The sequence below is a fragment of the Crocodylus porosus genome, unplaced genomic scaffold, assembly GCF_001723895.1.
Source record: "Crocodylus porosus isolate Cpor-Errol unplaced genomic scaffold, CroPor_comp1, whole genome shotgun sequence".
Classification (NCBI taxonomy): Eukaryota; Metazoa; Chordata; order Crocodylia; family Crocodylidae; genus Crocodylus; species Crocodylus porosus.
Window position 1 is genome coordinate 62,646,737 of NW_017728949.1, and position 24,159 is coordinate 62,670,895.

General features: G+C 46.3%; 1 protein-coding gene across 3 annotated transcripts in view; it reads left to right on the forward strand.

Moving 5' to 3' along the window:
* The window catches only part of SCTR (secretin receptor), a 32,621-nt gene that overhangs the window by 5,010 nt on the left and 3,452 nt on the right, over positions 1-24,159 (forward strand). The window contains exons 2-12 of one of the 3 annotated variants that reach the window (XM_019554264.1): positions 354-480; positions 7,855-7,965; positions 13,494-13,597; positions 14,103-14,200; positions 15,136-15,268; positions 17,414-17,567; positions 17,665-17,725; positions 19,446-19,515; positions 22,702-22,793; positions 22,892-23,030; positions 23,244-23,285. In XM_019554264.1, coding sequence (XP_019409809.1) covers positions 354-480; positions 7,855-7,965; positions 13,494-13,597; positions 14,103-14,200; positions 15,136-15,268; positions 17,414-17,567; positions 17,665-17,725; positions 19,446-19,515; positions 22,702-22,793; positions 22,892-23,030; positions 23,244-23,285 — 1,131 coding nt within the window. The remainder of the gene's footprint in view (positions 1-353; positions 481-7,854; positions 7,966-13,493; positions 13,598-14,102; positions 14,201-15,135; positions 15,269-17,413; positions 17,568-17,664; positions 17,726-19,445; positions 19,516-22,701; positions 22,794-22,891; positions 23,031-23,243; positions 23,286-24,159) is intronic. The other 2 variants (XM_019554265.1, XM_019554266.1) reach the window with 2 other exon arrangements.

Here is a 24,159-nt window from a genome sequence, read left to right on the forward strand (position 1 = left end):
CTAGCTAGCACCCTCGTGCCCCAGCCAGCCCCGTCTACACTTGTGTCGGGCAGTACTGATCTACAGCAGAGTGAATTAGCGTACTGCAGCTTACTAGAGTTGCATATGTAGATGGTGATGCTTTATTGCAAAGCTAATTAGTCAGCTTCTCAGTTAAGTGTTTCGCTTAGATGCACCCAGTTATAATAGATAGCATGCAGAGATCAATTAAATACTTTGTTACATGTTGGATTTCAAGACAATGTTATGATCAAATAAGGAGACTGCACAGAAAATGCTAGCTTGGGAAGAGTAAACATTGTGCCGGTGGCAAATGTTTGAAGAGTGATTTAACTGCTTTTAAAAATTTCCAGATCAAAGCTATCCCCCCTGTATGCGACCTCCTCAATGTCCTACGTAAGGAAGAAGAGCTGTGTGTTGAGGCTCTGGCCCAGGAAGGAAAGAACAGAAGATCTGAAAATAATCAGTTCATGAACTCAGGTAAAAAGTGTGGGTTTATGGGGAAAGCATCCTGTTCTCAGGTCCACACTGTGGATGTGAGGTCTCCAACTTCCTCCTCTCCACTCCTTAGATGTCTGTGTGGGAGCAAAATTGTAATAAAAAACCATTGTGTTACCCTCAGAACAAAATTCTGCCCTTGCTATGGCTACAGACAAGTTTGACAAAGTCCCATGTACCTTCCAAACACAGGCCCCAACAATTGGATGAAATCATTCACAATATTCAATGTATTCTGAGTGGCAACTGAAGACAAATTAAGCCAAATACACCAAATCCTGACATATGGAGAATACTTAAGAGTCTCACCAAGTACAGCATTTTTCAGTGCCGATCCAGAAAGTGCACAGTAGGGTTTTTACCTTCAGAAAAAATTACATAAACAGGCAGTCAACACCCTAAGTACATGTAGACAGGAGACCCCTGCTAGCTCCTTCCTCATACAACCACCTGTCAAGTTAATAGTGTTTTCTGTTCAGAGCAGATTTATGACCATACGTAGCACATTGGGGTCCCAGGGACGGCTGTGATGCCCTCTGGTGCCTCCACGACCATGCCCCCCTAGGGTGCCTTCCCTTCTCACCTGCCATGCCTTGATGGAATAGTAAGTAGGGAGGCTGCCCACCGGTGGCCCCCATCCAGCTTGCCGCTCGCCAGGCCTCTCTGGCCAGCTGTGCCCTGCAGGATACCTACAGCCTTAAGAGCTAATTGTGTGGCTCTAAACCCTCCCCTACACCATGCCCCAAGTCTCGCGGGTGTTACTGTAATGATGTTTGGCCCTTCTTGGACACCAGTCCCCTGGCCCCTGTCTGGCCCTGTGGCCTTACACTCTGCCCACTCTGGGCTCAACAGCTGCTCGTGCCTTGAGCCTGCCCCTGGCAGGGCTCAAAACAATCATGTGCCCCTTGTGGACCTCCATATGCCACCCCTTACAGTCCCTAACACAAACCACCGGTGTAACTATAACATAATCTATAACCTCCCAGGCTATAACTTCAATATAATGGGGAAGCACCTGTCTGGCCTCGTAAGCTCCCTGAGCCACACTGTTCCCACAGGCAGCATAGCACTTAGCTTGGCGTCCCCGGGTAGCTCTCGTAGACAGGAGCTCTTTCCTCTGCAGCTGCCAGGGAGAGGCTACTTGATCAACTCAGGTCCTGGGCTTATATAGCTCCAGCCTGACCCACTTCCTGTCATGTGAGCCTCTCATTACCTCCCCTGGCTCACCTGCCAGCAGCCTCACAGGTTGCTGGCTCCCTCAAAGGAGCAGGTACACCCCAGTACCTTGTTACAGCATGTAAAAGAGTCCTTTGGCTTTGGAGTGTCTTCTGGCATGAAGTCATTCATCATATATCATTCAAGCAATATACCTAGCACAGCCATGGCTGTGCTAATGATAAATAATAATAAGAAATAATAAATGATTATTTATGCTTGTCTATGAATAGCATTAATTCTGCCCAACCTGTGCCTAGAAAAGCATCTTACGGAACATGCTGGGTGCAGGAACTATATTTGTGTGTGTACAGCCACACAAATGAGGGTAGGGTCTCTGCTACTCATAATGCTTCATGGACTGAAGTATTCTTGGGTAGTTGCCTAAAGAGAGATGGCCTTTGAGGTAGGATATCCCTTGCCCATTGGAAATCCAGGGTGTTGCACTTAGAAGCCGAATTTTTAACCGAGTGCTTTATGAATTGACACAACATTTGGTTAATGAATAGCAGAAAGGCTTGCTTTAATAACTACCAACAAGTTACAAAGCTAAATGACAGAAAAAGACTCTTTCCCAATATAAAATGAGCTATTAGTCCTTGTGCAGAGAGAACTTTCTCCAATGCAGGCAGGACGCAGTTCTTGCATCGCCTCATTGTGTGGATCCTTCACTTGCGGCTGGGTGGCAGAATGGCTTCTTGATCTTTCCTGGACTGTACAGACACCTTGCTGGCAGTTCTGTCTTGCTTTTTTATGCTGTATTAATTGCATAGCTTCAAAGCATTCCTTCTTGATAGCTGGTTAATCAAACGCTGAACAAAACAGGCAAGGACGGAATTAAAGTATTACAATTGTACCCTGTTTGTGTGTTGGTGAAGTGTGCAAGCTGATGTAGGAATCAAATGGGATGGGTACTGATCACAGAATATTATTTGTCAGTAGTTACTTTAACAATGGAACCTAATAAATGCTGTATCAAATGTCTCAGGGAGATAGTGAAGATCAGAGACCGGTGGATACAATAGGTGTGAGTTTTAGGAGAATACACACTGGTTTAGCATAATAAACATTTAGAGACTGACTGCCTATTTTGAGAAATATGCCTTAATAAATGCAAATGTGAGGCCGTGAGGATCAGACGATAGGTGTGAGCTAGGTTAGATCCAGTCATGTAGACTGATTTAGCATAAAACTGTAGACAGGTATTGGATGTTTGCTTTGGGAAACAGGTCGTAATCAAAGGGGGAATGTGTTAACCAGGATATATTTACAGTCATGTTTTCAGTGCACCTTGGCTTTTCTTTTCTCTTATTTTGCATTGAAGTGGATATTTTAGTTCTTTTGTTTTCTCTAGTGCCACCTAGCTCAGTTGAGATGTAGGTTGAGTTTGTAGGTTGAGATTGTAGGTTTCTCCCCAACCCACTTGGCTTTCTGGCTTGCTCTGAGTCTTGTTACATTTATGCAATGAGTGCGTTAGGTCTCCGTCAATACTTTTAATCATCACTTCTCTGGTGTGGTAGAAGGTTGAGGACTGTTATTGTGACTGTTATTACCTTATGGCATGGGTCTGGTATTGGGTGCTGCAAGGCTCCACTCTCTCTTATACCTAATAGGTTGCAAGCCATTAGCAGAGTTCAATTTTCTTGTGGCAGTCTTGTTACCACAACCTAGTCTTGCTCCAGCCCTGGTCTTACATTTTTGTGCAAGACACACTGTCCAAGCTTTCACAGTTTTCATATGCAGCACAGGGAAATTTAAATATAGATGTTCAGAAGCACGATCAACTGTAGAAAGCCTGCAGTTTTGGGTGCCTCCATGTGTGAGGTGCAAAGGTCTGATTTGCACCATTGAGCAGGTGTGATGAGCCGGTCCCATGATGAGGCTCCTGCCATTTGGGTTCAAATCTTACCACGATGCTTTGTAAGAACTCGGTGCCAATATATTCACGCCCTAAATCAGATATAGCCTCATGATTGAGCACAAAGATCTTGTTTGCTGTTTGGTTGGTGTTTTATGTGAATAATGCGGGTACCTTTCATTTCAGTGAATTTAACCTAACTGTAGAATCATCACATCATAGAAAAAGAAGGTTAGGAGGTCAGAGCCCAGATAGGAGGCCACCTAGTCTAATCCCGGACTCAAGGCAGGACCATCCAGATCTACATCATTCTGGATGAGCGATTCTGTAACCTGACCTTACAAGTTCCCCTACGAAGGAGGTTGCAAAGCCTCTCCCGGTAAACTTGGATCCAACTTGGAAAACTGCCTTCCTTGACCCATTTCTGGTCATCACTAGAAATTTCCACGTGGGTCTTGCTCTAAGAAAAGCACCTGGGAAGAAACCAGTTAAAATGAGAGTAGTTTCAAACCTTGCCATTACTTTTTGCAGTAAAAATCAAAATAAATCTGTTCCCCATGCCCAATATTCCTGTGATAGGAATTCACAATTGCTCTTCTGGGAGTGGCAATGGAAACCCAGACAAATGAGGAGGGAGGGAAGGTGGGGGAGGAGGGCTGAATTCATGGTTGAACAAAGAGCAGTATTTTGTGCCTCCTGGTCTTGATTTAATGATGGGTCGTTGTTAGGTTGGTTTCTTATGTAAATAAAGCCGTGGCCTTTCCTTCCAGGAAAGTTAATTTAAGTTATGTCAGCAAAGAGTGAAATTGGAGGAACCTGCTGGTATTAGTAGCTCCAGGCTTTTGTTCTCTGCATCTTTTATGCTTGATATCTGCATGTGGGGAGAAATGCTCTTGGTGACGTCTGTCATCTGGGGAAGAGCGGAACAAAGCTCTGGACATCCTGGCCGCATCCCCGTGAGCGGGAACGTGCGGTTTGCAGCATCTCAAAGCCCTTTGAGGCACTGCAAAATGCACGCTACACTCGTGATTCTGCTCACCACACTGCATATTTGCAGCGCAGCGCAAAATTAGATACTGGGAAATCCCGGTATCTAAAAAACCCACACCAAAAAAAAAAGTGTGGCTGCAGCATGTGCTGCCTGAAATTGGAGCCTGGCTGGCCAGAGCCACGCTCCGGCTGCCAGCCAGGCTCTGTGTGCCTGGATTGCTGTTGCTGCAGCCCCCAGGACCCCAGGTGAGGCTGCTGGGGCCAGTCTGGGTACTGTCCCCAGCCTTCCTTACCCCACCCAGGGAAATTTGCTACGTACCAGAGTGCACGTGCAGAGTGCACATGCCCAGGGAAAACTAGCAGCGGCTCAGATATGTATCGCTGTTAATTGTCCCTGGGGAAATGCATGTTCCCACTCGTGGGGACATGCCCCCTGTGGGTGTGTTACGAGTAAATGTGCTTGGAAGAAGAAGGCACTTACAGAGTGGGGGACAGGGGGCTTCCCAGCAGCACCCCATCCCCCCTGCCAAAGCTCGCTCCAGTGGTAGGAGGGGAGCAGTTCTGTATGTGGCAGGTTCCCCTTCTTGTGCTGACCAAAGTCTACATTCAAAAAGCCCCCCAAAACAGGATTAGTTAGTGGTGAATCAGGCACAAAATATCAAAGCAGAAGGGTGTCTGATCTAACTTACGCTGTAAATAAAAGGAGCCCTTGGTATTTTTCCATTGCCTTGAAAATACCAATTGTTTGCAAGAGATGGGAAGTTATATTCAAATAAGCTTTGATCCAGCAGTGCTCTTCTATTTTTGGCATGTCCCTTGCTTGAAATGTGCTCAGCGAAGGAGAATAGCTGGAGGTTGCCAGCGAACTGGGATCTCTATTCCTTTTGACATAATGGAGAGCAGCCTAGGGACTGCTCTTATTTATGCCAGCTGCCTACCATCCCCAAGAAACCAAGGACATTTCAAGAATTGGCAGAGCGCAGCTGGGCTCTGGCCCCATCCTGACATGCTGCCTAGAAAGGGCTGATAGTTGGCATAGGAGCCAGCTATGCCAGCTCTCCTGCAGCTGAGAAATCCCTCCTCAAGGAGAAATATCTCAGCTGGCCAGTGACATCTTGCTTCTGATGCCTTTTCGCCGGTGGAGAGTCTTGCCTTCTCGGTCCAAAAGCCAAAGTAGCAAACTTATTTGTGTTATTCCCTGGAGGAAGCCTTCTCCCAGTACAGCAAGCTCACCGCTGCTGCACTGTATATTGTTCTCCGGGAAACAAAGGAGTTGACACAACAGTTTGCCGTTCAGGCTTTGTACCGCGCTGCCAGCACGGAGGGCTGTGATCCAGACAACAGGGCAGAGCTAAACATAGACCTCACCCATGCTAACATTCGGCTTTGACTGATCGCCGCCTGTTAAATGATACTGCTGAGCCATAAACATTCGCCGCGGTGGGCAAACACTGAAGTGAGACACTGCAGGCTGTGAGCAAGTTCCTTGTTTCTGTTCTTTTTATTACATAGGAAAAGATCACTGGGAAAACAGGAGGAGGCAGATCTGGATTGTGAGACAGTCTGTGTCAGCCTGATGAAGCCTAAGCAGCCCAGAGGCCTTGAAGGAAATGCTGAGCACTTTCCAGGGAGGGAAAAGCATTCAGGGTATGCAAGGGATGCCCAGCACCCGGCAGGACGGGCCCCTTGGCTTGCAAATGCAGCGATGGTGCAGCTGCCTTTTTTCTTGATCAGGAAACAGCAGATATTAATCACAGCCAGCAAAGGGGATTGTTTCCTCCTTCCAGTTGAGAGAGGCGGACAGCTCACTTCCATCAGTCTGATCCCTGCGTAATACAGGAGAACAGCACCACAAGAAAAGCCAAAATGCTAGAGTCCCCACAAAAGAGGGGGGAAGCAGAGAGGGAGCTTCTTCTCAGCCTCCCACCCTGCACTCAACATGCAATGGGTGTCTTTATCCCTGCTCCTCGGGAGCCACTCTAATTAAAGCGTCTGCAGTGTCTTGTGTGTTGAGCGTCCCACACGTCAAAATGGCAGCAGAGGCGCTTTAACTAAAACTTGTTCAACAAGCTGTAGTTAAAACACTCCTGCCAACTGCTTTGAAGCACAGGGGCACTAAATTCACGTGACACCGAGGCTGCTGGAGCATGCTAATTAGCACACTTCTGCAGACTCAATTAATTGAGTTGGCTTCAATGCATTCTAATTAGAAGTCATCAGAACAGGCATTGAGCACATGTATAAGATAGTGTGCTAGTCATGACAGACAGTAGAGTCCTTGGTGATTTAAAGGTGAAATACAGAGAAGAGTCACAAGAGCTGCATCCCTAAATACATAGAAATATAGGACCATACAGTGTAGTGGGATTTCCAGTTTAATGGTGGCTCAAGAATGGGGCCTCCAACTGAAATAACTGCTGGGAAATGGGGTTCAAACCATAAATCGTTCAAGACCTGGCTTGTGCCAGAGAGAATATTACCGTTAATTAGCTTCATTCCTAGAGTGAATGGAATGGAGTCTCTGGAAGGGAATGCACGATCCCTTTTCCTGACCTGTAACTGGCAAGTGCAATTCGTTTCCTTTCTAATCACAGTAATTGCTTTTCTGGACTTGCTAAATTAAGTTTTGAGCTCTTACAGCAGGTAACGTAATTGAGAGCCACAGCTGAGCCCAGAAACTTGTTCATTAGCATTATTCACTAACCGCCTCTCAGCACTAGTGAAAGAGGTGGCAAAAAGTGTCAAAAGACTTTGTGCTTGCAAAAGCCTGGCCTCTAATGAACATCTTTCCTCTTTTGCCATGGTATAATGTCATAGCGGTTTAACATAGTAGTCAAGTTGTACATTTTTGTATTTATACAAGTAAGTAAAACATTAGACTCTGTCCAAGCAGTAGTTTTTGCTGAGGTGACTAAAAATATTCAGATCAGGTTTCTTTCCTCTTCCCAAGCTAATTAGGCAGCGACAGAGGACCAAGGGCCAAAGGCCTGCTCTAGAGCCTCTGGAGCTGATGAAAAGACTCCCCCTGATTTCAGCATGCTTGGAAGCAGACCTGGCACCTGGGATCCCTCTCTTGTCTCCGTATTGCTTGGAAATGGATGATCCTTCATACAGAGGGTGAACAGAAAATGGTTCTCCATGCCACTGCCATTGGGTTTGACAGTAGAAGGATCAGTCCTCAGGAAAGCAGCTTCAGAGCTTGCGTCTCATGGTCTTGAATGCATGTGTCCTTCATAGCTTGGTCTACTCTAGCGATCGAGTATGTGGCCTGATGTCTTGTTATTCCATCCTAGGGAGATGTGCTGGAATGTGGGACAACATGAGCTGCTGGCCTTCTTCCCCACTTGGACAGACGGTCAATGCGCACTGCCCCAAATTCTTCCAAATGCTCACTGGGAAAAAAGGTAACATTAAACATCACTTTTTCAAATGAAATGTCAGATTTCAGGGGACACTTTCAGGTCAGGCTTTTCATAAAACCTACAGCTGAACCCCCACCCACCGCTTCCTCCCCGCTGCAACAGCTCATTTTCCCTGTTTCTTTTTCAAAGGCCAATGACCATAACTAGGTAGTGTTTGCAGCCTGAAGATTGTTCAGCATGGTACTAAGGCAGACCTGAAAAATGGAACGGGCTTGAAACAAAAATGCAAGTAACTAGGCTCTTTTTCGTTGGCCAGGCTGAGAGAAATGCAGAAATTAAACGTAGTAATGAAAAGCAGCGTAGCTGGGTCGAAGGGACTTCTCAAGGATGGAGAACACCGTCCTTTTCCCAAGCAGTAGACGTAGGAAAGTCAAGGAACGCTTTGTTCTATCTTTTACCTTTTCGGGATATCGAAGGTAGACATGAGGGTGGAATTTGCTTGCAATAAACTCTAGGAATCATCAGGTTTTAGCAGGAAGTTTGGCTGCTTTTTTATTAGCCTTTTCCGCCCTTTTGCTTGGATCAACACTAACAAAATAATAGACATTGAAAACACAGGCATTTCTGCTTAATCTGACAGTGGCCCTGAATGATAAAAGGCTGGTTTGTCTCTCTGGTTATGAAACATGTCAAAAGACTGTAACTCAATGTGATCCCTTATTTACATAAAAACACCAGCCACTCTTTTCACAATTATTATTATTTTATGGAAGAAGGCATTCAGCTACAAGGCAGATAGGAGCCAAAGTAAGATAGATTCAGCGTAAGAAGAAGAGGAGTATTTGATGATCTTTAAAATGTGTGCATCCTATTTCAGCTATTTTGAAGAAAACACTATTCAAATTATTACATTAATAAGCGGACATAGGAGCAGAAGAACATTAAGAAACTGCCTGCTAACCCCCCCAGCTCTATGTTACCATAAAGGGTAACATTTAGGAAGGTCTGAATATCTGAGGAAATCTCTTCCTGACATAACTGCAGTCAGGTCTCATGTAGTCTTTGGCCATAAAAGTACAAGTCTCTCTTAGCTCCGGTTGGAAACCTTCTGTTTCAGCCACCGGAGGGAGCTGCTCACGTGTGTGTACAGAAGTGCACCTTCGCAGTGCTGCAATTTAAAGCAGAGATTCCCAAACTTTTGCTTATTACATACCCCTTCCAGATTTACCAGCTGCTCAAGTACCCTACCAGTATACTGTTTATATTTTAACCCCTTAAATGCCAATTATTAGAAGAATGAAAGTTAAATCTGCCATTACACAATTTCTCCCATGTAGCCCTCCAGAGATGTCTTGCATACCCCAGGGGTATGTGTACCACAATTTGGGAACCCCTGATTTAGAGCACTATAAAGTTACAGCACTCTTAAATATGATAGAAGTGCAGTGTTGCGGTGGGAGGGGGAGGCTGCGGGGGCAGGTAAGCGAGGGTGGTTTTGAGCCTCTCTGGACTTTCCAGGCTTGGAGGCAGGAAATGCTCTGCAGCCATCTGGGGCTTCTCCACTGGTCAGAAATTTGACCAGCATTATTTAAAGTGCTGTAGGTTGCTAAAGTGCTGTAAAATACAGGGCTTCAAATTTAATACCTCATTTAGCGAGGGTTAATTTAAAGCACTGTACCCATTTTTAAAGTGCTGTAAAGCCGTGTGCTTCTGTTAAGTTGCAACAATAAAGCACTTTAAATGGAAACCCCCCCCAACTTCTGCACACACCTCAAGTTGGCTCAGTCAAAACCAGAGGTGTCCTTGTCAGAACCAGGGAGTCCTCACAACCAAGCAAAGATTTGCATATCCAAAGGTTGCCTGATCTGAAATCTAGGGTGCGTCCCATTATTCTGGAGATAGTCTAACAACCCTAAACTTAATTTGCCTTGATTCTGCAGAGGCTGAAAGTTGCTGTGAGTCACTCGTAATAACCAATGATCAAAGATACAGGCTTCAAGACAGAGTCCAGAGGCAGAGATCCTGTTTTTGACCTGTTGCATTCCTTGTTTTGAATCCAAATTAGCACCATGCTTTCTGCTGGCTTGTAACTCCTGCATCTCCCAAGGTTGCTGCCATGTCCTGGACAAATTTGTGTTTTTCCCTTTAAAATTGCCTCTCTCACAGGAAAACACAGCAGCCAAAACTTTGCTCTGTTGGTCACTTAGCTACAAAGGAAACTGATGTCCACAAATGTAAAAGAACCACACGGCAGTGATGGAAACGGGTCTGAACTAAATCTGTCAGCAGTGACAGATATGGAAACCCCCCCATCTCCCCTGCGCTTTACAGGAAGAAACCATGTGTTAGTTCAACACAGCTCTGCAATGTCTGTATAGACTGGGCACTTCAGTGGCGCTTTTTGGTGCTTTTATCTAAAGGAGATTCAACCAGCTATTACATAAAAGCACCCAAAAATCCCTGCAGAAATGCCCAATCCATGCAGGTCCAACACCATGCCTCTTCTGCGCGTGAGTTGGGCTCGGTGTCGGGGTGCATGGAGTTTGAAGTAGAGTGCAGTTTCTGGAGGAGTTTTTATGCCTGTAAGCAGTCATAAATACTGGTGAATGCTGGAAGAGGAAATCTGCAGCTGCTCTCAGCCTTCTTGGTTGGCCCAATGTCGTGTTGGATTGAAAAGAAAATCTGGACCCAAATACAGCATGGCACCGGTGAAGTTTGGATGGGGATCTGAATGCTCAACTTTCTGCCTGTTCAAATGGACACAGACTCAACAGAGGGAATAAAGGAGAGCATATTACAATTTCCCAAGTAGAAATCTTTCATAAGAAATCTATGCCCATAGATGCCAGTATTATACTTTCCTTCTTGATGACTCACCTAAAACCCTGTACTTATGCAGACAGACAATAGATGCCAACACGTCTGCACGTGCCCCTTTTTATCGTGCCTTGTCCTCTGACACACTTAAAGCCCTTTTTTGCAATCAGTATTGTAGGTTATAAGCACACTTATAAGCAGTGCATTTTGATTCTACTTATCTTGCTTATCACCATCTGCTAGAAACACACATTCTGCACCTCCCAGTCAAGGATGCTTGCAGTCAAGTTTCAAGGCAGACTGGTAGGGTGTGGGGACAGGAAGGGAAAAGTGGGAGTTCTTCCTAAGATGCTTCATTTTTTTCACTTTGCCATTGTATTACAACAGAACATGGAAAACATGAACTCAAAAATCCACCAGCCTGATCCTTCCAGAGAAAGTAGCTGGAGCCAGACTTTCATAAATAGATGTATAACACATTTGTAATTCCAGCCAAGCAAGGATCAAAGCCTTTGTTATACATCTTTTCCTATGGCACCTTTAACTCAGACCTGTAGTTAGTGCAGATGTGGTCTCACTATAGGATCATCCATAATGGTGCAACAGCCCAGACTTCATGTTCACTCATACCCTGTAGATTACCAGTTACTCCACTGATATATTCTCATGCATGTGCATCTCATGCTTCTCTCTCTGACCCTTCAGTTTTGGACACGTCTTGCAAGACTACAGAAAAATAAAGCAGCTAGCTTAGATCCTGGAGTCCTCCCTGTAATATTTCCAAGGAAAACAATAATCTGCCAGGCAATGACTAGAGTCACTAAAGAGCTGCACAGGACCTAATTAAGTCATGTTCCTCTGTAGGAAGAGCACAGTAAAAGATGGAGAAGAGCAAAGCGGCTCTACCCTGTAGTATGCTTGTTCTGACAGCAGTTTACCTTTCCCTGGGTAAAATCCTGTCCTGATTAGAGGCAAGGGGAGTTTTCCTCAGGTCAGAATTTCACCCCATGTCTTCAGAGTGGAGGAGATGGGCAGTAGCTGGTCTGACTGTTGCACAGAACTGTTGCTTTTACCCAGGCTGTGTTTATTTGGCCGAAGTACCACTCTGTGTGGGTACAGATGGCCATTCTAGCAGCCTATTAAGGTCACACATTCCTCCGGTGATCTGGTATTAGCTTATAGCGTCTCCATTTCATTTGCCCTGCTAATGCCTAACACAAGGTTAAGTACTTAGTCCTGGGTGTTGTTCCTGTTCTTGCTTCGTGAAATGCATCAGACTGGAAACAGAGGAAGCCTCTCTGAAACCTGCAGGTGATACTGTCAGCTAGGTGTTGTGTTCCTGCTACATAGTAGAAAAACTCGCAGGTGTGGTCCATTCCTCCAAGAAGGGCTGGACCTAGGTTAGAAGTTCACAGGGCTAAGCTCTCCCCTGGCTGCTGGGCTGCACGTATACAAATGAGGTGATTTTTTTCCCTTAAAAATCCTGGAAATGCACATGTGCTTTTAGTTATGTTAAAGATCAGAAATCACCTTAGAACGGGGGTGGGCAAAATATGGCCCGCGGGCTGGGTGTGGCCTGCCAGGCCATTCTATCCAGCCCATGGGGCCCCTAAAAAATTTAGAAAATTAATATTTATCTGCCCCTGGCTGCCTGTTATGAGGCCCTCGATGGCTTGCCAAAACTCAGTAAGCGGCCCTCCAGCCGAAATAATTGCCCACCCCTGCCTTAGAATGAGATAACAGAGATTGTCTATGGAATGAGCAGAGCCATTGGCACTCCGTCTATCACCATTTTCTCTCACCATCAGATCATGACAAATCCTCAGAAAGACATCTAATCTAGGGACCTTCACGAGAATGGCAGATTTGACCATGGGATGAATTGAATCTGTGACTCCGTGAGTCACAGCTTTGTTGATCCCAGATCGCCAGCCAACAAATACCAGCTGTGTAGAATACTGTTATTTATATTTCAGTTAATAAACCATATGCATCACAGCCATCCCTGGGTGTGTGAACAGTCAGAACCACACAAATACACTGGGCAAATATGGTATCAACAGAGTTCACTCACTGCCCTATCTACTCAACTGTATCTTCTGTATGCAGACAAGGTTCTTTGGGTAAACCTGATATCTTTTATTAGACCAGCTCAATTTCCTCCTCCTACAAAAGCCTGAAGAATGGATAGGCCTTGAATTCTGGTATTCAGAGACTGAGCCTCTTAACCTATAGGATACCATGGTCCAGAGTAGATGGACCATGTCTGAGCATCACCGTTCTCTCAGGTGTTTGAGTTTAGTGCTTTATTAGTAAGAACATCTGCCAACACATAAAGAGAGAAGCGGACTTTTTTAGGGCCCAAGTATATATGGCCCGGTTCCTATTGAAACCAGTAGCATAAACTTCCACCGTGCAGGATTATGGACCTGACCCAGATCTTTTAGTAGAGAACGGAAGTCTTTCCATTGACTTCAGTAGGTTTTGGGTCAAGCTCTAAGCACTCCTAGGTCAGGGTCAGTGTTTTGTTGGTTCATTTTGCCTCTGTTCAAGAACAACCTGCTTCAAGAAGGTGCTCATGCTCTTAGCTGCATCTCACCTCCAGCTGTGCTCTCTGCACGCCATGGAGAAAGCTACTCAGCGCTGCTGTTGGCATACTGGTATTTGCTTGTTACTGATCATTAAGCAGAATAATCACCCTCACATAATAGTGAGCGATTACATCTCACTTTGTTACCGCTGCCACAATACAGGCTTTGTGTATCGGAACTGCACCAGTGAAGGTTGGTCCGAGACATTTCCAAGACCTGATGTTGCCTGTGGCTATGATGTGAATGACACTACTAATGAGGACAGAGTGAGTCTGATTTATTATTTGTGACTTAACATGTGTTGCTTAATGATCTGGGGCAGGGGAGGGAGGGGAACTGTAAACCAGCAACAGAGAGAAAGCATGGTTTAATGGCTCTGGCATGAGATGGAGCCTGGAGTGGGTGGATGTGCCCCCTTGCTCCTCAAAAGACTGGACACCAGACCCCTGCCTGAAGCTCTCCCTTGGCTTTGGCTCCCAGCATGATGGTCATACGTCAGCTAAAGGATCTAAGTATGAGACATTAGAGTAGGGGTGGGCAAAATGGAATCAAGCCATTCTATCTGGCCCATGGGGACCCTAAAAAATGTAGAAAATTAATATTTATCAGCCCCTCGCTGCCTATCATGCAGCCCTCGATGGCTTGCCAAAACTCAGTAAGTGGCCCTCCGCTCAAAATAATTGCCTGCCCCTGCCTTAGAGAGAGTGCCCTGATTGCTGTTGGTCCTGTAAGACTTCAGAGTGAGGATTCCCATGGGTATCTCTTTTGCAGCGCACTTATTTCATGAAGGTGAAGACCATGTACACGGTTGGATACAGCACTTCCCTCCTGACGCTGATGATAGCCTTGGGGATCCTGGCAGCCTTTAGGTGAGGAGAAGTGGACCTTCTTTGTTTGCAAAACCTCTGATTAACCCTCACAGACCCAAATTAATAATCTTTTTTCACGGGAAGATAGATGGTTAAACAGTCTCACAACCCTTCTAGAAACTAGAGGCAGAAATAGTCTGAGTTCACTGCTCCGGCCCTGTAGTGTGTTTTTCTCTTTTAAATGCTCCAGGTGGTGGGACTGCCATCATTTCTGTCCCATGGTAACTGATCTCAGCAGCAGACAGCTTTTTTTTCTCTTCTGGTTACACTCAGTTTTCCTTTCTTATTTATAGCCTGAGTGAAATTCTTTTCTGTGTTACAATGCATTGGCTTCAGAGAAGGTCTTTCAGATTTACATGGGCCAAATCTGCTCTCAGTTTTGCCATAAGCACTTGTAATGCGTGTGTTCTGGAGGTCTGAGTTGGCTGGTTACTCAACCAACTACATTTAACTGACAATGGATGAGCACTCTGTGCAGAAGGAACCATTGCAAACCATTGTCCTGAGTCTGTAAAGGCTCACTGACTTCACATAGGATTCAACACGTTGAAGGCAAATGCAAAGAATAGACAACATCAGCAAAATGTGACCCACGCTGGGTATAAGACAGCTGGTTGGCACACACCATAATTCAGAATGGGGGTGGGAAGGGAAAGCAGACCAAAGATAACAGAGCAAATGCTCACTTGTACAGCAGTGCTCAGATTAGTGTCTATGCAGAGCAAATGTGGCTTGAAAGTTTCCTTCTGAAAGAACCCTTTAGGGCAGACAAGTGAATGGGATTAAATCAGACTTCCTTTGAAGGATGAAGGGTTGAGTAGGTTCTGCCAGTTCTTGAAGTCGAGAGCCCAGGCAGAGTCCTGATGCTGAGATCAGCCAGCCCTCCCTTGTCTGAGGAGCATTAACTACGTAGGATTTCTCTCTTTTGGGCACAGAAGACTCCACTGCACAAGGAACTACATCCACATGCACCTGTTCACATCCTTTATTTTACGCGCCCTGTCAAACTTCATCAAAGACGCCATGCTGTTTTCCTCTGAGGATGTCAACTACTGCAGCGCTCACATGGTAAAACCCTGGACTCCCCTGGGATTTTAGCAGGAGAAATGGCAATACAGGAAAGGGGCTGAGAGCCCTGACGTGCAGAACTATGGGGTGGGGTGGGGGAAGAAAGCTTTTAACAAATGCTGCTCTCCTCTGTTTTCCCCTGTCCCTGTATTCTGTATGCTGGTTGAGCTGAAATTACATGTTCACGTGAGACTTTCAGAGAGTGTCTGCGGCTCTGTGCTGCGGGGGGTTTGGTAAGACGTGCGAGAAAGAAGTGCTGTCTTTGCTCACCTGCAAAGGCAGGGTGCTCCCTGCCAGGGCCATGCAGCCTAAGGCTTCCTCTGCAGCTTTGCATCACTGTCTCTCCCTCCCAGGAGGGATGGAGGCTATGAAAGCAATGGCAGTTTCTAGGTGTTGGTTATAGCCGCCTTGGTCTAAAGACATAGGCCGACAAGGACTTTTTGGGTCAATGTGATATCTTTTATTAGACCATCTACATTTTCCAACTATTTAGTTGGTCTAATAAAGGTATCACATTGACCCAAAGAACCTTGTCTGCCTATGGCAGTTTCTATACTTTTCCACTGAGAAATCAGCCTCGTGCAGAGGAAACCGTGTTGCATCTGCTGCCAAACTCAGCTTCCCCACCCCAGCCCCAAGGGGATTCAAGCCTCTTGGCAGCCTGCAGCACAAGAGGCAGAGGGTCTGCGGGTTTTAGAAAACTGGCACTATTTCCGTGTCTCCTGCAACCTTCCTCAGTGCTCCTCTCTTCTTTACAGGAGTGCTAGGGGTTGTCCAAGTTATCACACACCAGGCATGGCATGCACAACAGCAGCACATCCTCCTTCTACTAACGGGCTGTACTTGTGTTGTTGAGTGCGCGGGGTCGTACTCATTACTCACATCATTAGTGCAGTAGTAGCAAGCGCCTAGATATCACAGCAGTTGGAGACAGCATCATGCAATGCAGTGCAGCAGAACACGCTGATTCGGCACTGGCCCTAGCAGTGTTGCCAACTCCGAGCCCTCAAAAATTCCCAGCCAGGCCTGACAAAGTCATGAGACTTACTTAAAAATCACAACTATTTTTTTAAAAAGAAAATAATTCTGTGTTCTTTTTACTTGGCATATCATTTCTGAGCTTCTGAAATGCACAGATTTCAACTTTTTAAGCTTTTCTCCACAACCAAAAGAGCTATAAGCTTAGGCTTGCGAGCTAAGATTCTCATGCAGTCTCTATATTCTGGCAGTTCAGGCTGGAGGAAACCACGCCAAATATTGTAAGAATCAAAACTAAATTGAATGTTGCCAGCAACATGGTGTGAATCAAGAGCTGGTCAAAAAGTGACCTCCGCTTTACCTGGAATGCGTTGAATTTTACATTTTGTATTGAAATATGCTACAAACTAAAACTTTTTTTTGGGGGGGGGGCAGCAATGTTCAGTTTTCTAAACCAAAAAAAAAGCAGTATTAACTGAAAAATAAAAATATTGCAAAGTCTTAGCCTGAACTTGCTTGGGCAGCTGAACAATGAGAACATTTCAACCAAAGTTAATTTTCCCGTTAAAAGATGGTGCCCATTTTTCACTGAAAAAGAGATCAAAAGAAAAAAACGCCTAATAACTTTGTGAATCAGTGGCAGCACTACTGATTGTAATGGGCAATAACATCAAACCCACGAGCCAGAGGAAATCAGGCCTTCACATCCATATCCCATTCAGTTGTGGCCTCTCAGAGACTCTCAAATTAAGATACCCTTTACTGCCTCCATTGCTATCGTATCTGGCCATACCCCAGTTTTTAGATTTATTCTCACAACCCCCTTGGGAGGTAGTGGTGGGCTATTATCTCCCATTTTATAGATTGGGAACTGAGGCAGAGAGACTAAGAAATCAGTGGGAACTAGATGCATCTCGGAGGTTTCGGGCTCATAGCTTGCCCATATGACTGATGTCTAGGGTGTAGCAGGGAATGACACCTAAGTCTTTGAGTCCCAGGCCAGCACCTGCCCACTGGTCCTCCTCTTTCTCATCATGCAGACATGTGGACTAAGACCATCACTTGCCACCACAATGAGCATGCATCCTAATTTATCTGTTGAGACGTCTCTCTGCAGGAAGGCAGATGAACATGCAGCAGAAGCTAATTCTACTCTTGTTTCTTTAGGCTGGATGTAAAATCATCATGATCTTCTTTCAGTATTGCATCATGGCTAACTACAGTTGGCTTCTGGTGGAGGGCCTGTATCTCCATGCTCTCCTGGTTATTTCCTTCTTCTCCGAAAGGAAGTTCTTCTGGTGGTTCATCGCCCTGGGATGGGGTACTGTGTCTCTTTTCAAAAAAAATAATTGTTTGATTATTACTGATTCATTTGAGGCCACTTTATCAGGAACAATAATTGGCTCTTGCAATTGCAGGAGCCCCGATGGTATTTGTTATCACATGGGCCATTGCCAGGCAGCTACATGAAAATATAGGGTAAGGCATTTAAATTCCATACATGTTGTACTTGTTGAGGGAAGCCACATAGGTGTGTGCACATCGCTGCCAGGGTTGCCCTTCTCAGGAAAAGCCTCTTTGGTTGTTACTGCTCTGCAGGTCGTGTGAACGATACTGCACTTCACTGGGACTCGGCAATGGGCCAAAGGCTGCGGCGATCCTGAAGCCCTCATTGAGAATAGGTCAGTTTTAAAGGATCCTCAGGCCCTTGCAAAGAGGGTTGGTCTACAGCTAGGCAGCACTTTCAAGCCTAGTGGATGGGCTCTTAGTATCATAGACTCATAGGGCTGGAAGGGACCCTGAAGGATCCCCGGGTCCAGCCCCCTGCATGAGCAGGAAAGACATGTGGGGTCAGGCGACCCCAGCCAGGTGACCGTCCTGTCTTCTCTTGAAGACTTCTAGGGTAGAGGATTGCACCACCTCTGGGGAGAGCTTGTTCCATAGTCTGGACACCCTGGTTGTAAAGAAGTTTTTCCTACTGTTCGTCCTGAAGCTATCTTCCAGGAGTTTGTGGCCATTGTTGCTAGTTTTCCCCCAGGGCGCCCTGGTGAACAGTTGTTCACCGAGCCCCTGATGTACGCCTCTGATATAGCGGTAAGCTGCCATCAGGTCCCCTCTCAGCTTTCTTTTCTTCAGGCTGAAGAGTCTAAGATCTCTCAGCCTCTCCTCATGTGGCTTGCCATGCAAGTCCCTGATCATGCGGGTGGCCCTTCTCTGGACCCTCTCGAGCTTTGCCATGTCCTTGTTGAAGTGCGGCGCCCAAAACTGGATGCAAAACTCCAGCTGCGGCTGCACCAATGTTGAGTAAAGCAGGAGAATCCCTTCTTTGGATTTACTGGAGATGCATCGATTGATGCATGGCAGAGTTTTATTGGCCCTAGCGGCTACTGTGTTCATGCTGGGGTCTATTGTTACCCCCAGATCCCTTTAATTTGTACTGCTGGTCAGGTTAGCAATACCCTGTAGGTGTGCTGGGGGGGTCTTCCTTCCCAGATGCAGCACTTTGCATTTCTTTACGTTGAACCTCATCTGGTTCTGTTCTGCCCAGCACGCCAGCCTGTCTAGGTCTGCTTGTATCTGCAGCCTATCTGCAGGTGTGTCCGCTCAACCCCATATCTTGGTGTCATCCGTGAACTTGGCCATTGGGCTCTTCATCCCCATCCAGATCATTGATGAAGATATTGAACAGCACTGGGCCACGTACTGACCCCTGGAGTACACCGCTGCCCACATCTTGCCAGGACAACACCAATCCATTCATTTGGACTCTCTGTGTCCTACCCCGCAACCAGTTTTGCACCCACTTGACGGTCCCACAGTTGAGCCCGATAGCTTGAAAGCCACCTGGCATCTTTTTTTGTGCTCCACTGTTGGAGTCATTATATAACTCTTTCAAAGGCTGCATTTGACTCCTATAATCAGAGAAACCTTTTTTTCTTTGAAGGTTTCAGGTGTTTCCTCCCACACTTCTGGATAAATAGCGTTGGGCTTTATTTTGAAGGGCAATCTGCCATTTTGTCAGGAACAGGTGTGAACCTGGTCTCCTAGAAGTTTTGGCTCCGATACCTGTGGGAAATTATTCTGTGGGGAAAAAAATGGCACAGAAACCTATTTGAAGTGCTATGAAATTAAGTCCTAGCGTGAGCTTTGTTAGCAGTGGGTGATTTAACAAGGACCTCTTTTTCTTCTATTATTGCAGGTGCTGGGACATTAATACCAAAGCTGCTATCTGGTGGACCATTAGAGGCCCTGTAGTTTTGTCTATTTTTGTAAGTCAGTCCTGGGACAAGTGCATTGAAAAGTCTACTTCCAGATACCAGGACATCAGAGAGTATCAGCACAATGGGGTTTAGAGCCACATCAACAACAGGATGCTCCGCACGCCCCTTCACTGGTGCAATACAGGAATAACTCCCCGGGAGCATTTTGCTCAGCGGGATCCGGGTCTGTAAGGATTGCCTCTAGGGTTAAATTCACAAGGATTCCTCTGAGTTTCCTCCCCGGCAGCAACGGCCAAGCGGGGATCAGGTTTCCACATCCTGTTGATTTCGCAGGCACTTCAGCTGGCTTGTGGAAGCTTGTTTTGGACTGCTCCCGGGAAGGCAATGAAGGGGAGGCAGAGGAGCTGAAGATCTCAGCACAATAACCTTTGTGCCTCCGCCTCGGCACTGCTTCTCCCAGCCAAGCCAAAAACAACTTGTCTTACATAAGCAGCGGTTTTTGCTTTTAAAACACAGGCCCAGCTCCCTGCTGGATTCCATGTGACAAGGTGCTGGGAGAAGTGCTCTCTCCCTAAGGCTGGAGGCATTGCCCTCAGACCCCTCCGCCCACAAGAATTCGGGACACACAGTACTGCTGTGCTGTGTGGCTCGGGGAGCCTGGAACGGGTGACCTGCAGGTGGACATGTGGCCCTCGATGTCCTGACTTGGATCACGGGACTCCCGTATCTTTGGTGGTGCACGTTCAACCCAGTTGCATGGGGGGGGGTTCTTAAAGACTACTCAAGTTGGTGGGCCGTTGTCTCAGTAGCACGGAGACGGTCCATGTGCAGTCCATCGGAACAGCAGTCGTGCCAATGACGTCTCTACAGTTATCCCAAAGCACTGGCGCAGAATAATTAAGTCCATCTGCTGGTGCTTATCGATGCAAAACACCTGGGGAGTGGAACGGGGAAGCTGGACTTCACTAGGGGCTTTTGCCTTTCACATTTAGGAAACCATGACCCTAGGTATCACTTGGGTGAGCAGGAGGGAGGGCTAGACAGCTCTGCTGGGCCAAATCCTGGGTTCCTTAGCAACCATTCAACTCCCCTGACCTCACAGCTGGAGGACTGCACAACTGGACAGGCAGGTCTTCACCAGACCAGTATTTACATACCATGTTTAAACAAGGTTGGGGGTGCTTCCAATGCCAGCCACATAACAAACATGTTTGCAGAGCTCAAGGGGTTGAATGAAAATTGTCCATTTGAGCCTGGGGTGGAGTAACATACCGGGCTTCCTGAGCTGCTCCTGCCTCAGTTTCCCCCTCCAAGGCTCCTCAAAACCCTACACCATGTATCAAATCCACTTTACTGCCTGAGTTCCTCTTTGCAGCAGGTGCCAGAGCTGTAGGATGCTCATCTCTCAAGGCTTTCTCAGGGCTTGGATCATACCAGTATACGGCAGGGTATTAGTAACACAATGCAAGTAATCCCTGAAATCCCAATGCAGATAACGTCTCTTGAACATTGTCCCCAGCACAGCGCAGCACTACAGATACCCTTGTTTCAGTGCTTGCTGTCGCTCGCAGAGCTCCTCATCCGCCCTCTTTTTCAAGCTCTCCCCACACCTTTTTCTCTTCCCAAGAAAGACTCCCAGTCTCTCTACCCAGTTGTTCGTTCTTCACCAGGGGTGGGCCTACCACTTCCCTGGACTGCACCTTCTCCCACCCTGAGAAAATCAACACATACAGCTTCTCTGCTATTCTCCAGGCCCCTCTACCCTGGGGAAAGTCAGCTGGCAACTCCCTCTGCTGGTGTCCTGCCTTTAGATTTCTCTAACTCTGCCATTCCCCCCAGTGACAGCTTTCTTACCTCTCCCACCAGATCTCTTATTAATTCCAGCCCTCCCTCCTAGTTAGGTCCAGCTGAGAGGCACCAGTCTGTCCGAGAGAAGTAAGAGCCAGTGTAAAGGGCCAGCAGCACAAGATGCAACTCCGAGGAAGGTTGATTGTAGCTGCGTTGGTCTAAGGACACAGGCAGACAAGGTTCTTTGGGTCGATGTGATGTCTTTTATTAGACCAACTAAATGCTTAGTTGGTCTAATAAAAGATACCACATCTATCCAAAGACCCTTGCCTGCTCTGAGGAAGGCTCCTCTATGCCGCAGAGTCATAATGCTCTTGGGCATAACTTGAAGGAACCTCGCATTGGATGCAAGTGTGTCCCACGATCCTCTGATTTGCAAGGGATGCACATGGAGGAAGTATGAAGAGGTTCCCCTTTCATGTTTACCTCTATTAGACTGAGACTTCCTCCCAGTACAGGGCGTCGGATTTACTCGCATATGTGGAGGAAAAGGTTAAAAGCAGCAGTGCAGCGGTTTGTTTTGTAGCCTCATGGGGCACAAGCCGGGCTGTTGGTGGAGCACAGGGCATGCATGCGAAGAGCTGTGATATGGAGCACAGATAAGCCCAAGATTATTTCCCCGTGCTGCCATCTGGTTTATATTACTTCTTATCAAGAGAGGAGAATTGAATTTGCATCTGACTATATCTTGTTATTTCTGCTCTTTGAGTGCCAGGTCAAATGAGCAAGGACTGGTTTTGCTTCACTGTTCCAAGAAGCACATCAGCATTTTTAGCCAGCTTTCCTGGAGGGAAACAAGCAGTGCTCCAGCAGCTACTACCCTCATGAAGCCAGGGTTGCCTGCAGTTTCTTTGCTTCCACTATCTGAGAGCCCACCGTTTCCCTGTAGACAAAGAGCAAACTGTGTTTGTGACAGTGGTTGGCAAACGGTCCCTTTAACACCCTCCTCTGAACATCTTCGTTTGCACCTGGGCAAGCTGGGCCGTTCAGCAGTTCTTCTTTGCAACCGCGTTTTGAGTAGGCAGGAGTCAAAAAATGCAAGCCGCTTATTGTACAGGCATGCATGGTCCCCCTTTCCTTGGCCTTTTAAGTTTTAATAATAAATCCTGACAGCTCTTTAGCTGTGCCTTGGGAGGGGGCTGGGAATAAACCCTTGGACAAAGGGGCAGAACAGAGCATATATAATGCCTGAGTCTTCAAAAGAGGGTTCAAGTGAGCAGAGGCTCCACAGAGATCAGTTCACCCTGTGGGAGCAACTGGAGATCAATGTGGGTAGATCCGAATGGTGAAGCCAGGCTGTAGGTGCTGGGCAGGGTGTCTCCGGGGGCTGGTGCAAGGGGGTCTCTGCAGTCTGACGCCTGTCCTCTGTGTGTGTTGTTTTTACAGATTAACTTCATCCTTTTTGTGAATATTTTAAGAATCTTAATGAGCAAGCTCAGGTCGCCAGAAGGAAAGACGAATGATTTCGACCAGTACAAGTAGGTTCTGTATGTCCTTCCCCCTCCCTTCCCCCCTTTTTCTTTAAAACAAACTTTCTCCCATTTTATGGTGCCTTCCCATTTATTTCTGCTATCAGGAGACTTGCAAAATCAACACTCCTTCTCATTCCCCTCTTTGGAGTTCACTACATCATTTTTGCTTTTTTCCCTGAAGATGCAAAGAGTGGCACAATGGAAATCCAGCTCTTCTTTGAACTGGCAGTTGGATCATTCCAGGTATGGTTCGACATCACACTTTCAAGGCAAAAAAAGGCTTTTCATTTTGTTCATGAATGCCATGTACAAAGGAGAGGGAGGCCAGTAGGAGCAAGTAACATTTTTTTGTGGGGGGGGAGAATATTTCTTTAAATTAAATCCAATCTATATGTAAAAACACACCTGAGGTTGCAATGTAAATCTAGGAATTAATCTGGTTTTGTTATTTTACAGGGATTTGTTGTGGCTGTGCTTTACTGTTTCCTTAATAGTGAGGTGAGTTTTCTGCCTACCCAGCTCCTATAGAGGTCTTCTGTTGCTTAAGCATACCACAGCGGTATGTCTGATTAGTTCAAATTATTCATTCGCATGTGAGCTGCCTGGGATTTCACCTGCCAGCTTGCTGCCAATTTGTCTGCTGTCACCTGTGAAATGCCTCACTATCTCCTTGACTTGACTAACCCAAATAATTATGTATTATCTGCAAACTTCTCCACCTTTCTGCTGCCTCCTCCCAGGATCATTTATTAAACAGCAGGCCTGGTATGAAACACTGGAACATACTGCTATTAATGCTGAAAATTAACTGTGTATCCCTCCTCTCCAGGGTCTGTCTTTAGTTCCTAATCCATGGTAATCATTTATTTGTCAGTCCATGGCTATTTAGTTACTTTAATTGATTCATGGGGAGGAGTGAATCAAAACTCTGATTAGAGTGCAAATAAACTAAGATCAACCTAGATTTTACAGTCTTGGGGACTGGGGCTGTTTTGTATAGACCTTATTGCTACGAGGCCTGGTTCTGTGGTTCCCAAACATTACCATCGTCAGAGCTGGGCAGAAAACTCTTTTCCCATTTTTGGGAGAATTTGATATTTTGGAAGTTTTTCCTGGTCCTTCTGGAATCAAGCCACAAAGTCCATTTTAAAATGCTCACGGTCTGAACAGGAACAGAGCAAAGTTTCGTAGTTTCATAGTTCGTAGTTAGTAGGGTCGGAAGGGACCTGAGCAGATCATCAAGTCCGACCCCCTGCCCTGGCAGGAAAGAGTACTGGGGTCAAACGACCCTGGCAAGGTGATTGTCTAGCCTCTTTTTGAAGACCCCCCAGGGTAGGAGCCAGCACCACTTCCCTTGGAAGTTGGTTCCAGA